Below are 14,111 nucleotides of genomic sequence, written 5' to 3'. Positions count from 1 at the left end.
ACACACGTTCTGATAATTTGAGGGGCTTTTACAAAAAAATAAACATTAAATAAAATAAAAATGTACATTTATTAAATGCAGTTACTGAATAATTTGCCTTATGATTTGTTCGTGGAGATTCAGACGGACTCTGAATACTCTAGCGGACTGTATTGACATAAAATAAATATAAAAAAATAATAAAAACGCAACTGGTGATTTTTTAAAGAAAATGTCTAGGCGCGTCTCTGCGGAGCGACACTGAGACTACAATGAACTACATTTCCCAGCAGCAGCGCGGCGGAAGTTCGAGGCCTCCGTGAATCTGGGCGATGCGGAGAAAACGATGAGGAGCTTCTGAGCGCTTTGATGTCCGCCGAGTGGACGGGATCAAACGGCTGATTAAAACACCGACAGGTATATTTCGTGAGTATAAAGTTCCCGTCCGCTCCACGAAACGGAGCCGCGTTTGGCCCGGACTGAACAGCGATGAGCGCCGCTCGGGGTTTCCGGGGAGAGAAACTTCAGAACATTCTGGGTCGCAAATCGGCGGTTTACTGGTTCTGTGATCGGGTTGATCGGGTTGATCGGCGCCGCTTCGCCGCTGAAAGCCGAGCTGACTGGGCCGCTTTATCGGCGCGAGTTTCTCCAGACCGCTGTGTTTTGTTGTGCTAGCTCGGTTAGCTTAGCTTAGCTTAGCTTAGCTTAGCTGTTTCACTTCCAGTGAGCCTTTTTAGACTGTTAGCTTAGCTGTCCGGCTAACGTTATAACGCTGTAGTGGGTGTTTTATAACGGCTCGACCAAAGGCAGCGTTAGTTAATAACTCGCTGAGCTGTTTTAGCCGGTTATCGGTTTCGCTTTCAGTCGCTAACACTGCTAGCGTGTCGCTTGTGACTCATCAATACATATTGATCAGTATTGATGTGTGTCGTTTTGCTGACCTGGCGCTAACACGCACTGCTACATGTACTATAGAAACGCTTATAATGGTCGATGATGAATCTTAAAGGAGACTTCAGCGCGGAACTTAACAAGTCTGCGAAATGAAACGGTTAAGATGTGAAGAACTGACCGAGTCGGAGCCGCTCACAGTGGTGGTGATGGGAACCAGACGTCCCCTCTAAAAGCGCCTAACCTACAGTGCATGGTTATGAATGCACCGTCTGACGTCTGAGGCTTAAGATGTATTTATTTTAATCCGTTAGGATAGTGATGCTCACCCAGGCGTGTGTTTTCAGATGGTTGCCTGTTTTACCCTCATTAACCTCATTTATTAAATCCTGGATGGCTCGTGTAGGTTCACTGCTGACTTTGGATGGTAAGTAAAACGGCAGTATTTGTGTTGTAGACGTGAGGAGGTTCCCATCACCTCCACTGTAAAGTCTGATGCTTTAAATCTCAGCTCCTGAATTATTACCCATTGTGTAGGACCTTGTTCTCCAGTCGCTGCTTTAAAGACCTCAGATGACCCGTTTAGGTTCACCGTTCACGTAAATGACATGGCTGTGTTTGCACTGTAGACGTTGTGGGCCCGGGTTCCTCTCATCGCCACTGTAAATAAGTCGGAGTTTTAAGGTTCTCGCCAGCGGATCATTTCACATCAAAGCACTGTGGGTGAAAGCGAGTTACACAGGCACCTGTGAAGGTTCTCTTTAGCTGAGCTGGGTGGCTCTGCGTGTTTTGCCGTGATGTGATTGTGTCCACTGGTCTGATGAACTGGATCAGTCCATCTTTAACTTCTGTCCACAGCTCCGTTTTTCTGAGTGAGTGAATCGGACCTCGTTTCCTTGTCCCTGCTATGGCAATCCTGTTTGCTGTGGTGGCTCGTGGAACGACCATACTGGCCAAACATGCCTGGTGTGGTGGAAACTTTCTGGAGGTGACTGAGCAGATTTTGGCCAAGATCCCATCTGAAAACAACAAACTCACCTACTCTCACGGCAGGTAGGATGAACAGGCCGCCAGGCATTCGGTTTAACTTTCATCATTGCGTTTTGTAGTGAAAAAAGAAGGTTAATGCCTTTGATCCAGTGAAGACCTTCAGATGAACTGTGAAACGTCTAGATTATATCTCGATATACGAGCAGACGATGGCGCTGCTGTTTGTGCAGCTGTTTGTTTTGTTTATTAATATGGGCTGTTCCTTCAGAAGAAGTGCCTTAAAAAATGTGTGTGTGTGTCTGTCTGTGGGTGTGTGTGTGTGTGTGTGTGTGTGTGTGTGTGTGTGTGTGTGTGTGTGTGTTCCTTCAGAGTTGACTTTGCTTAATTACTAACACTGTTAATATTCATTCCAGCTATCTCTTCCACTACATCTGCCATGACCGGATCATCTATCTATGTATCACAGACGATGTGAGTATGAAATGTTTCCTGCTCCACTTGATTTTCAGAGGCTCTTTAGCTGAAACTGTCATTAAATCCTGTTTATGCGGTTCAGTAACGGCCGGTGAAGACATAGATGACAGTGAGTGGTGTGGGTCTGTGTGCAGGACTTTGAGAGGTCACGTGCGTTTAGCTTCCTCAATGAGGTGAAGAAACGCTTTCAGACCACCTACGGCTCCAGGGCTCAGACGGCTTTACCCTACGCCATGAACAGCGAGTTCTCCAGCACTCTCGCTGCACAAATGGTACGTTTTTTCTGCCTCTACTGACGTTTATTGCCAATCACGGTTACAAAGAAAGGCATTCACTTTCCTTAAAAACTCCCTAGTGTAGTTATCTGTTCTTAAACCAGGGTTTCCCTTGAACAGGCAGCATAAGAAACATCTTTCACTGCCGTTCTTCTGTTTCATGAGCACACCCGAGGCCCTGGTCTTACATTTAAGGCACCCCTCCCCTACAAACATGCTACACTTTCCCTTTGTAATTGAGGGGCTGGTACCGTACGCTGGGTGATACGAGGACGTTTTGCTGTTTAATTTTCTGGGGAAAAATCAATCATGAATTTCATTCGACACGAGCTTCTTTTCTCAGAGTGGGTTTGCTGGCTCTGGTGCAGTGATGCGTTCTGCTGCACCCTGTTAATACTTTAACCTGTAAACTATATATATGTTGAGGTTTTCTGTGATCCTTTATAAAGTTGCCTGTCGACGGGGTCTTTGAAGCGGAGTAGTGGGCTACAGGAAAACTGCAGGTGCCGATGAAAATCCAAGACTCGGTCGAGTTTCAGGACGTGTCCGCGCTTCGCCGCCAGGTCTGGTTTGGTGTGACCGCTCTGTTGGGTCCTGTTAACACCGTGCATTAACACAGGCTTTTGGAGATTGGACCAAATTCAGATTTCACCTGGTCGCACAAGCAGCCAAGTTGCGCGGCGTTAGAACACGATGTCATCAGTCAGCTCGCTTCCGGAGACGGAGGTTAACAGTCATGTGAGGGGAAGTGTATTTGCTAAGTGCTGATTAAGAAATGAGAGAACAAATAATGAAATTAAACGATGAGGATATGTGTGGCGGGAGATTCCCTGAAACCAAGAGCCCTTTTGCTGTCTGATAGTGTCCAAGCCAAGTTTGTGAGCTTGTATTTTAACGGGGAAGAGAGGAAAGAAGGGTGAAGCGGGAACGACGTGTTTGTTTTCATGCCTTTTATGTGGGAAAAGTAGAGCCGGCTGTGTAAATGGAACCGGACCAAAGTTTAAACGCGACTTTAGACAAAGATACGAGACGCAAACCCTGTTGATAAAAGGTGTAAACAGGGTCAGTGAGAACACTGCCTTTCAAACCGTGGTGCTCACCAAATAAGTGAACTGGGATCCCCTAATGACGCTGGCCTCCCCAACTCTGGTGCGCTTAACATGAGCACTGAACTGACCGATGGATAAACCACAGACACGTTTCTGACGCTGCACGAGTTTCATCAGTTGATGATGAAACATACTGGGTGTGGTCTTAGACCCTGAGCTCTGTTTTATCTGCATGTAAACACGGTCACTAAAGTTCGGCCTTTCTCTCTCAAGCAGAGTTGATCAGCGTCGTGATCTGATTGGGCTTTTTAAGAAAACAGCTCTAAAACACAGCACCTAACCAAGAACCCTCATTTTGAAAGAGCTGTACTTCCTAAATCTCTCAGGATCGAGTTTAAAGCTCTGCTCCTGCTTTTTAAAGCTGTAAATGACCTTAAAGCTCCAGTTACATCAATGAGTGTCCATCTGTTTATGATCTTATCTGCAGATTCTGACCTACAGACACCTTCAGTAAAGCACAGAGAACGTGGAGAGACTCTGGCAGTTATTCTGCCTCTAAACTGTGGAGCTCAGTTCTAAACTGTGTCTAAAACGCTTTGAGCTGCCAAAAGCCTGATGAACGTTGGTAGGTAGTCTTTAGAGGAGCTAATAGGCTAACAAAGCCATCAGGATTCGTATCGGATGCTGAAGATCTTCTGTTTAGTTGACGATGTGCCAACATTTAATTTGTCAGAAAGATATTTCCGCCGTTTCTGGACCCAGCTGGACGTTCGCTTGAGCAGCTCGTCAAGTTACTGACAAAGCTGCGCCTCCTTGCCGTCTCAGCCACGTTCCTTAAACATGCACCCTTGGCTGTGCACTCACATTCAGAAGCTCATGTCTCAAAGTAATATAATAATAATAATAATAATAATAATAATAATAATAATAATAATAGTGCTGCAGTCTTTTTGAGAGAATTGAGTTTTGCCTATAAATTCTCCTTCTCTGTAAGACTGTATGTATTTTAAATGCTTTTATATTTGATTATTTGATCATTGGCTTAAACGGCTGTTATGGTTTCGTGACATAAGGCGATATCTTCGATTTTTGGAGTCGGCATGTAGAGAAACGGATCAGGGGAGCAGGTATTATATGGGAAGTGGGTCAGTCAGGCTTTAGGATTAGTTGGTCGCGTTTTAACTAAGAAGAGCGGCTCTGCTGGACTCGTGTCTCATGATGTGAGCGTGAAGTGAGTTGTAAACTTATCAAGCTACAGGTCCTCCAGCCGTTTTGGCTAAGGGCTTTAGAGGGTGCCATTGGTGTGACTGCATTAACCACAGTAAGAAAGTTAGAGGAGCCAAGTGTAGCGGTGGTAGAGTACTAAGCTGGTGTCGGACCCCAGGCTGTGATAACCAATACTGATTTTAAGGAGTTCAAATTTCTGACGCTGAGTAATTTTACTTTATTAAAAATTCAACCGGCTTCAGATTTCTTAAACTCAAATTAAAAAGCAGAAAATTAAAGTCTTAAATAATATCAGTATAAAACAATCTACATATTCACAAAGTCGGTTATAAGCTCCTTTTTGTGGCGTTGGTGTGTTTGTTTGGTCTCAGTGTGGTTTTCTTCACCGTCGAGGAAACGTTTCTGCTCTGTCAGCAGGATTTCCACTAAATCTACTGATTTTAATAACGGCTGATTTTATTGGTCGGTATTGATTACAGTTTGTGTGTGTGTGTGTGTGTGTGTGTGTGTGTGTGTGTGTGTGTGTTTAAACACTATAAATATTCAATCTTATGACAGAAACATCACTCAGACCCAAGAGGATCAGATCGATTGACAGAGACTCAAATGCAGGTGGACGACTTGAAAGGCATTATGGTTCGGAACATCGGTGAGAGTTCATTTGCTGTATGATCAGCTCAGCGAACCGTCTGATACCGCATTTAGATGTTTCCTACAGATGATGAGCGGATGCTTCTCTCATTGCAGATCTGGTGGCACAGCGAGGAGAGAAGCTGGAACTTCTCATCGACAAGACCGAGAACTTGGTAGATTCAGTGAGTATCTCTTTAGGCAGTTGTGTGTTGGAACAGCAACAGTTGTGCAACAGAACAGCACTAAATCATTTTTTCTTGGTCTTTATACAAAACAGTCGGTCACCTTCAAAACAACAAGCCGCAACCTTGCCCGTGCCATGTGTATGAAGAACCTGAAGTTAACGCTCATCATTGTAGTGGTATCCATTGTAAGTACAACTACAAGACAGCCGATCGAGATCCTGACATCAGACAGCATTGAGGCTTATTTAGGCTTTTTTTGAATGAAAAACTGATCATAACAGACATGACGAATGTAATGTACTGTAGTTAATTATATTTTGCATCCATACCGATATGGGTATTGGGTATTGGGTATTGGTGCGATAACCTGCTCGTTATCTCATTAAAATTCGCTGATACTATCATTCCGACACCTGCTGATACCGTGTGCCGTAAGCCAAATGTAGCTGCCGCACCAATAAACAAACCACTCAAGCTGGCCCTGAAGGAGGATCTCATACAGAGAGGAGTTACTGACTCCGTCACGGTCGGACACAGTCACTGGTCACTCTGTGATTTTAGACTGGTTTTAAACAATCACAGCCGCTTCCCCAGGAGACGTAGCCTCATCGCTAAAATCTGATCCGATGTCCGACACGACGGTTCACACCTGTTTAGGTCAGTGACTCTAATCGGTCATTAATGTGATGAACCGGCTCCTGAACTGACCCTCATGAGCTCCTCCTACTCAGTGACGTCACGTGACTGAATCACTGCATCATCAGCACAAACTAACGAGCAGAACGAGCTTCGCTGAGAAGATCATTAACTCTGATCAGCTCTCAGCTTCGTTATTAGAGCCAGACGGAGGAGGAAAAGGTGAGATGAGCTGCTTTTCCACTCTGTACAGGCTTTAATGTGTTCGCCGCTGTTGCCATGGTAACGCTGAATGATGGAGAAAAAGCACATGAATTCCAATCCGAGCGTCACGTTAAGGTCACACAGCCACGAATCGGATACGCATCCGATCTAGAACCACATATGAAAGCGGCTCAGGTCGGATGAAAAGATCAGATTTGTGTCCACACATTCCTGAAAACACCAGATCTGAGCCAGATTAGGGCAAAGAAATCAGATTCGTGCCACTTCAGCCTGGAAATGTGAACACAGCCATAGAGGCCAGCCAGACGGAGGAATAGTCAGTATTTTCTACCGGAGTGCGTATGTGCTGACTTTACTCTGTTTGGCTGAGTAGAGTAGCGGAGTGTAAATGTTAATACACTGATTTCCTTCTTCTTTTCCTTAAATACCTGTAGACAGACTGTACTGTCCTACCATGAGCACCAACGCCTGACTAAGCTTCAGTGCTCGGTGTTAGTAGTTCTGCTCATTTTCTCCGCGTTCAGTATCCAACATACAGTGTTTTATGTTGTATGAAACGGCTTTATTTAAAATGGCTTATTACCAGCTTTTTATGTAGCGGACGGAACATTTTCATACAGTGAGCGTATATAAATATAAAGACCTTCGTCCGTACACGATGGACTATACAAATGCAGTGAGTGTCACCAAAGAACAAGATTTCTGAAATCATGGAGTGCATCTCGCTTTAGAGGATATTCAGCTACAGCTTTATATTTATCAAATATGATCAAGGTGGTCAGCCAGAACGTTAGAAGTAATCTCTTTAGTTTTATCAGTTAAATAAAGATCTAAGAGAAAATCCAGTTGTTTTTGTTGTATTTTCCACAATAAAACACAAGAAATGTTCATAATTTGGGCCAAAGCTTTGCAGACATCGTCTCTCCCTTGTTTCTTCCTCAGGTGGTTCTGTACATCATAGTGTCCGCAGCCTGCGGGGGGCTCACCTGGCCCACCTGCCGGAAGAAGTAGAAGGGCTAAGCTGGAGCTGAGCTCCAAGTAGATCCCCTCCCCTCTCGCTCTCAAGCCTGGAAGGGAAACGAACCACTTTCTCAAGAACCGTCACACCACTTGAACTCACCCATCCCTTTATCAGGCACTCCTGACCTGTCCTCTGTCTAACCTCCTCCTCTCAACAGTGACCGTAGCCTTACAGACAGAGGAATCGGGACGGCCTGGATGTCCTTCTTCAAACGTGTCCTCCATCCTGACGAGATTCCTCTGGTGTTCAGGTCCATATAGCAGTATGTTTCACGGAGCACGATAGGCCTGAACACGTTCTGCTCTAGTTAGTTCTCTTTACCCCTTCGTTGTGATGCAGTTGTGCTTTGATGAAGTAGAACTATTAAGATTAAGAATCTGATGATGGCATTAATGATAATGATGATGAGTTCTTACGTGAGATCCCTGTGGATAAAGGCACGTTCTCGTGATTACTGAGCCACATTTACGGAGGTGACCAGGCGCTTGAATCATCATTACCGCCTGTGGTCAGTAACTCATGCATACAGTGTCCAAATCAACTCTGTTGTCTTAAAGTGAATGAAGCATATTATATTAATGTTTCTTCCCCGTTACATGTAAATAAAAAGATTAACACTTTACTCGAACCCTGTAATACTGACGTACCCGTAGCCATAAACATGCCACGGCAGGTGCTGCCATGACCGCTTGCGTTCAGCAATGTGTCCCCATCGCTGGTTATTGACGTGACGTGTTTATGGCACTGTTATGTCATATTTATGTAGCACGGTTCATTTTTACCACAAAAAGTAAGAATCTAAAATAATCAGTAGCAGAATGTATTAATGAATGTGTGAATCTCACATTTCCAGCTTCTCACCTTCTCCCTTCTTTCGTGTACATGTCTGAGAGAAATCGACGCCCAACGTGAACTTCTGATACGACTTACGACTGGACGACCGCTGAAGGCGTCCAACTTTGTTCACACATACTCAGATTAATGTCGATGTAGTGTAGACGCCCTCACATATGACGTAAGGAGCATCTGGCCAGTCACTTCCCTGGTGTGTCTGTTTTTTATAGACCTTTACTGTCTATAGTGATGGTGGCTGTACTGGAATACTGACCTTGGTAACTGGTCTGATGTGAGTTTGCCAAAAAAACTAAGATCTTTGCATGAAGTTGGAGACAATTTGAGGTTAAGGTTACCTAAAATCTGATGTGTCCAGCCCTGATTGCCCCTTTCCTCCCACTGGATTTGACATTAATTCTACTGCCCTTTGCAAAGCTTTCGGTTTGGATAACAGTTTGTTTGCCAACGTTCCACTGCGTTCAAGCCTTGACTCATATTGAGCTCAACTGCAGATGCAGGTGTACAGTAATGAGATTAGTATTGCAGAAGAAGCATAAGGCATGAAGGCCTGATCTGCACTAGTGAGTGAACGGAGATGATCCGTCTCCCTGGTTGATTTTTACTTATTTTTCTGTTACTTTGATCAGTCTTATTGTTTTTTTTTCCTTTAAACAATGCACTTTTTACATATTATGTTTGCTTCCTGCCATAACGTTGTCAGTAATCATGTAATTATTTAATTATTGCTCAGATTTAAGAAAATAAAGTCATATGAAATCTTAACGCTTCTGTATTATTGTATTAAGAGTTAATAAGGAGTTAATGAAGTCTGTGACCGTGAAGGTACAGATTGCTGAATTCTTTCAGTGTGAAAAACTTCGGCCTCAGCAGTTTTTCACTAATTACCTTCACAAGCATTTTATCATAAATGTTTCCCTTTGGATGTTTTTCTCATCATCTTTGTGTTAGGATGATCGTAAACAGACATTCTTTATATTATTAAAGATGCTGATGGACATCAAGTGACCGAATCCCAATAACGAGGGTCAAATTTCTCTGTTGTGAATACGGTTTAGATAGAAAGGAGATTTTATATTATTAATCACACTAGAAGTTCAAAAGTATGATGGCCCCAAAAAGCACTTGGACATTTGTGCCACACTCTGTCTTAAGATGTAACAGGTCAAGATGAGATTCTTCACAAATTGGTTTTACAGAAGCAAATCTGATCCTAATTTAGGAATCTTACAGTAACTTTTCTTATCTCAACTAAGGAAATCTTAACTTCCTTGATCAAAGTCGACAATCAGCTGTCATGTCTGTTACCTAGAAACCAACCATACACGCACAGCTGAAACGTAAACACAATCAAGTTAGCTACCGTCACTGAGGTAAAGTAGGTCGAATAAATCTAAAGCGTGACAGAGTTAAGAATACTGTGACAGCGCCCCCTGCTGTTCATCAGAGCGTCAGCGCTCCCCAGTTTCAGTCTCCGTTTCCCAAATGCTTTAGCCGAGCGCGCTAACGTTACTCCTAATAAACAGATACACATTCAGCTCCGTCTCCTCATTATACACCACCATCACTGTAATATTCTATCTGAAGAGTTATCAAATATTAACAAACCGAGGTAATTAGAGAGACGGTGGAGATCGAGTCTGCAGCGTCTGGGGTTTTAAAAAACGCTGTTTTAAAAAAAAAAAAAATCAGTGTAGTTAACTAACATCATAATGCTGGTTATAGTGACCTGTGCTGTCCACCACTGCACAAAACAACAGAAACAGACGGTTAATCGGAAGTTAAGATGCTTTATCGTAAAGTTAAGAAAATCTTTAGGATATTTTGGTAATTCATGATGTTCCTGAAAACCGTTTTCTCATCTGGAAATAAGATTATAGACTGTAACGGCTTCTGCCCAAACTTCAGTCTTAACTGAAGTTGCCGTGACAACAAAGCAGATAAGATATGATCACAGACTTAAGAGTTTCCTGTAATACAGCCACCCTGAGCTCTCCATGATCCAGAGACTGGAGTGAAGCCAGACTTAATCAACCAACATCAGTACCTGACCTCATACTTTTGGGGAGGAAAACAATCAAATCACAGCAATGTTCCAAGGTCTAGTGTAAAGCCGTCTCAGGGGAGCACCATTGATTCTGGAAGAAATGTGGAATTGTATCTTCTGCCTTTTTTCTGGTTCATAAGAAACTAAACAGATCTGAATTCACGTTTGGATTAAAAGCTCTTAATCTTATCGTTTGTGATGTTGTAGTTTTGCGTTCACTTGCTTCCAAAGAATATGGGGAAGAAAGGGGATTTAAGGGGCTTTGAACGTGGCGTGGTTGTTGGTGCCAGACGGGCTGGTCTGAGTATTTCAGAAACTGCTGATCTGCTGGGATTTTCACGCTCAACCATCTCTAGGGTTTACAGAGAACGGTCCGAAAAAGAGGAAACGTCCAGTGAGCGGTCAGTTGTGTGGACGAAAATGCCTTGTTGATGTGAGAGGTCAGAGGAGAATGGGCAGACTGGTTCCAGATGATAGAAAGACAACAGGAACTCAAATCACCAAACAGAATCTCTGAGGAACGTTTCCAACACCTTGTTGAAAGTCTGACATGAAGAATTAAGGCAGTTCTGAAGGCAAAAGGGGGTCCAGCCTTTTACTAACTAATAAAGTGTCTGGTGAGTGTGTGTGTGTGTGTGTGTGTGTGTGTGTGTGTGTGTGGTGTTTTTGAATAACTCTCTTCATGTTCAAGTAGGCCGACTTCAGCCTTCGTCTGACATCAAGCAGTGTTTTAACCCCATTAAGGCATGATCTGGTCCAGATGACCATAAATACAGTAAAGGTCTCTAAATTCTTCATATCTGGACAAAACACAGCAGAAGTCAATTAGTACTGGAGAAGGAACTGAAAGTTGCCACTGGTAAAAACACAGGACGTGTTTTATTATGGTCTCAATTTTAAGGCCCTGTTTTAATTGTAGCCGTAACACCTGTTCAATAAAATAGTGATTTTTTTCTATGATTGATTTCCGATGTTGTTCCAAAACTGATTTGCTTCTACTGTTTTCAGGCTTTGGAATCACATCCCAATTTAACCTTTCTGTGCACTTTTCCTCACGAATAAACAAATCAGAATACTCAGTGTGGCATGACTTGTGATGTCCTTGACATTTTGAAACTGGATCATGTCGCAGCTCCAGTCTTTTACGGCTTCCTTCAGGTCTAGTCCATTATCTCTCCAGGAGAGATGAAGGATTAGTCGTCTCAGTCCGAGACCTCCTGACACAAATGAAAAATGCATGTGTTAAATACATCACAGCATTTTTGACCATTCAAATGTTTGGAAATTTGTATTATCCATCAAAATATGTAATTACCTTAAGCTCCAAGTCTGATTTCTTTTGTGCTTTCCTGGTTTCCCTTTTTCTCGGGCCGGTTTTGACCTCAGCCCCTTGATCGGTAGATAATGAAGCAACAGTCAGTAATAAAAACAACAGGTCATCCCTGCAAGTCATACCATGTTTTACAGAAGTGTGTTCTCACCAGAGCCCGTCAGAGCGGTGTGGCCCTCTGGATCCTGGGGACTGTCTGGCTGAGGCTCATCAGATTTTTTGTAATAGTAGTCCTCAGTCGAGGGGCCAAATCGCTGGTAAGCACAAATTAACATGTCACATTAACGTGTCTACAGTCAATAACCAATAACCACTCTATGACACTGCAGTCCTACAGTTACAGACTGTAGTCCATCTGTTTCTCTGATACCCTGTTCTTCAGTGGTCAGGACCCCCATGGACCCTCACAGAGCAGGTAGTTTGGATGGTGGGTCATTCAGTGACACCGATGTGGCGGTGGTCTTAGTGAGTGTTGCGTTGATACGATTGGATCAGACACATTAGTGCTACAAAGTGCGCCTGTGTGGTAAACGGAGCTGATAAAATGGACACGTGTAGAGTTTATATACAGGGAGATTCACTTGAAAGAGGCCCTGAATATTCTGTAATAACTCTAGGATGAAGCCACCTGAGCAAAACAGCAAGCAGTGACCTCCTCTGTATATGGAGCTTCAAACATCGGACAGTAGTCACCAGATAGCCGTCACAACGTTTAACCTCCGTTTGACCCCTGTACCCCTTCGTGTGTCTGATGATCATTCCCAGCATCGCAATGCAATCGATTACACACACATCAAGGTATGTTGTGTATTTTTTTGGTTCAGATTGCTTCGTCCTAACGGGAGTTACAGCAGAATATTTGGGGCCTCTTTCGAGTGAATCTCCCTGTATAAATACATATTTATATGCTTCTTTAAACTGACTTGGACTTTACATTTTTTTTACTTCGAGTGACTCTATTCCTTAATTATTGCATACTTTATTATAATAAATGAATGAACATTCCATTTTGTCACTAAAAAAGCAACGATATCAGAGAAACCAGGTGTGTTGGAGCTAAACTCTCCAGGGTGGTAGATCTCAAAAGTACCTGAATGCTTGTTTCCCTTCACTGCATACAGTAGCTGTACTTTGTAGGTATAGGTACAGATTGTAGCCCATCTGTTTGTAGGTAGGTGTGTCTAATAAAGTGGCCAATATGTATATAAACATACACAGTCTTATAGACATAACTGGTAAATAAACTGTTCATCCTCAGGCGAATGTTCACACATCACTTTTGTTACAAGGTTTTACCTTATCAGGCCACATGAGACTGACAAAAAGGATGATGGGAAGTCCCACGGTGAAGACATACACGCCCCACAGCCAAGGACGCTTTGCTGTGGCAAGCAGCAGCTGCTCCAGAATCCCCGGCTGGAAGACCATGCAAAATGTAGGAGGATAGTGGGATGTAGTAGCATCTGTGGCATTAAAGACTGACTTCTGTGTCACACCCAAACAAAGCTTACTGTCTTTCTCTGTCCCCAGGTGTCCTCTGTCCAGCGTTTGGCCATCTCTAGGTCGTCACACAGCAAGATGTTGTCAAACAGCACATCTCCAGTAAGGGACCACAGTTCAAAGCCTATTGCGCCTACAGGACTCATCCTGAAGGGCTGAGGGTCCTCAAAGTACGCTGGGTTAGGGATCATCCGTGGCTGCCACTTCCCCTATCACACAGACCAGAGGGCAGGTTTGATTTTGAGCCGTGGTTAAAGTGAAGGATTTGCCAAAACTCTCATTTACAATTTGATCTTCTGGTTTCAGTCGATCTCCTAAGGTGTCTGAGGTTAGGTTCTTCAGCTCTGCACTGGAGCTACGCGGCTAAAGTAGCTGAGGAATAACAAAAACTTACAGTCACCAGATACATGACCCTGAATAACGTACTCCTATTTACAGAAATGGACAAAAGTAAGATGGATAGAACTTTATTGATCCCAAAGGTAAATTTCACCTCTGCATTTAACCCCATCTGTGCAGCCAAACTGCCACACACACACACTAGGGGGCAGTGAGCACACTTGCCCGGAGCGGTGGGCAGCCCTATCCGCAGTGACCAGGGAGCAGGTGGGGGTCAGGTGTCTTGGTCAGGGGCACTTCAGTCACGTACTGTCGGCTCAGGGGATCAAACCAGCGACCTTCCGGTCACAAGGCCACTTCCCTAACCTCCAGCCCACGACTGCCCCAACACGGGCAAAATTCAGGCTACTGCTGCTTTTGAGCTGTGCCGCATGTTTTACCAGTTTTTTGGTAAAACA

General features: G+C 43.7%; 2 protein-coding genes across 6 annotated transcripts in view; one reads left to right on the top strand and one right to left on the bottom strand.

The window, feature by feature from the left end:
• Positions 1-254: 254 nt before the first annotated feature.
• sybl1 (synaptobrevin-like 1) lies at positions 255-9,202 on the top strand. Of its 2 annotated transcripts, none has more exons than XM_017723531.2 (8): positions 255-396; positions 1,729-1,923; positions 2,274-2,331; positions 2,469-2,606; positions 5,444-5,534; positions 5,633-5,700; positions 5,796-5,888; positions 7,507-9,202. In XM_017723531.2, exons 2-8 carry the CDS (start codon positions 1,778-1,780, stop codon positions 7,573-7,575), a joined length of 663 nt encoding a protein of 220 aa, XP_017579020.1. In that variant the 5' UTR covers positions 255-396; positions 1,729-1,777; the 3' UTR covers positions 7,576-9,202. The 2 variants fall into 2 exon arrangements, with proteins under 2 accessions (XP_017579020.1, XP_017579021.1); XM_017723532.2 differs by having other exon boundaries at positions 263-405.
• Positions 9,203-11,328: 2,126 nt separating this feature from the next.
• Positions 11,329-14,111, bottom strand: part of si:ch211-274f20.2 (calnexin) — an 11,818-nt gene continuing 9,035 nt past the window's right edge. For 2 of the 4 annotated variants that reach the window (XR_005130516.1, XR_005130517.1), the window contains exons 10-13: positions 13,326-13,523; positions 13,111-13,230; positions 11,966-12,995; positions 11,827-11,873 (exon numbers count right to left, since the gene is read on the bottom strand). Coding sequence is in view for 1 of the 4 variants with exons in the window: in XM_037540286.1 (XP_037396183.1) it covers positions 11,687-11,701; positions 11,800-11,873; positions 11,966-12,068; positions 13,111-13,230; positions 13,326-13,523 (510 nt within the window). In the remaining 3 variants the exon portion in view is untranslated. Of the gene's footprint in view, positions 11,702-11,799; positions 11,874-11,965; positions 12,996-13,110; positions 13,231-13,325; positions 13,524-14,111 lie in introns of those variants that run through there. The other 2 variants (XM_037540286.1, XR_005130518.1) reach the window with 2 other exon arrangements.

This window comes from Pygocentrus nattereri, chromosome 8 (assembly GCF_015220715.1).
Source record: "Pygocentrus nattereri isolate fPygNat1 chromosome 8, fPygNat1.pri, whole genome shotgun sequence".
NCBI classification, from domain to species: domain Eukaryota; kingdom Metazoa; phylum Chordata; class Actinopteri; order Characiformes; family Serrasalmidae; genus Pygocentrus; species Pygocentrus nattereri.
This window is presented reverse-complemented; position numbering and strand designations above follow the sequence as displayed.

Bases quoted from the DNA above. Each gene is read 5' to 3' on its own strand.
- sybl1 (XM_017723531.2), top strand. From the start codon at position 1,778: ATGGCAATCCTGTTTGCTGTGGTGGCTCGTGGAACGACCATACTGGCC. The intron at 2,607-5,443 runs GTACGTTTTTTC...ATCTTATGACAG, and splicing joins GCACTCTCGCTGCACAAATG to AAACATCACTCAGACCCAAG. The intron at 5,889-7,506 runs GTAAGTACAACT...TTTCTTCCTCAG, and splicing joins TCATTGTAGTGGTATCCATT to GTGGTTCTGTACATCATAGT.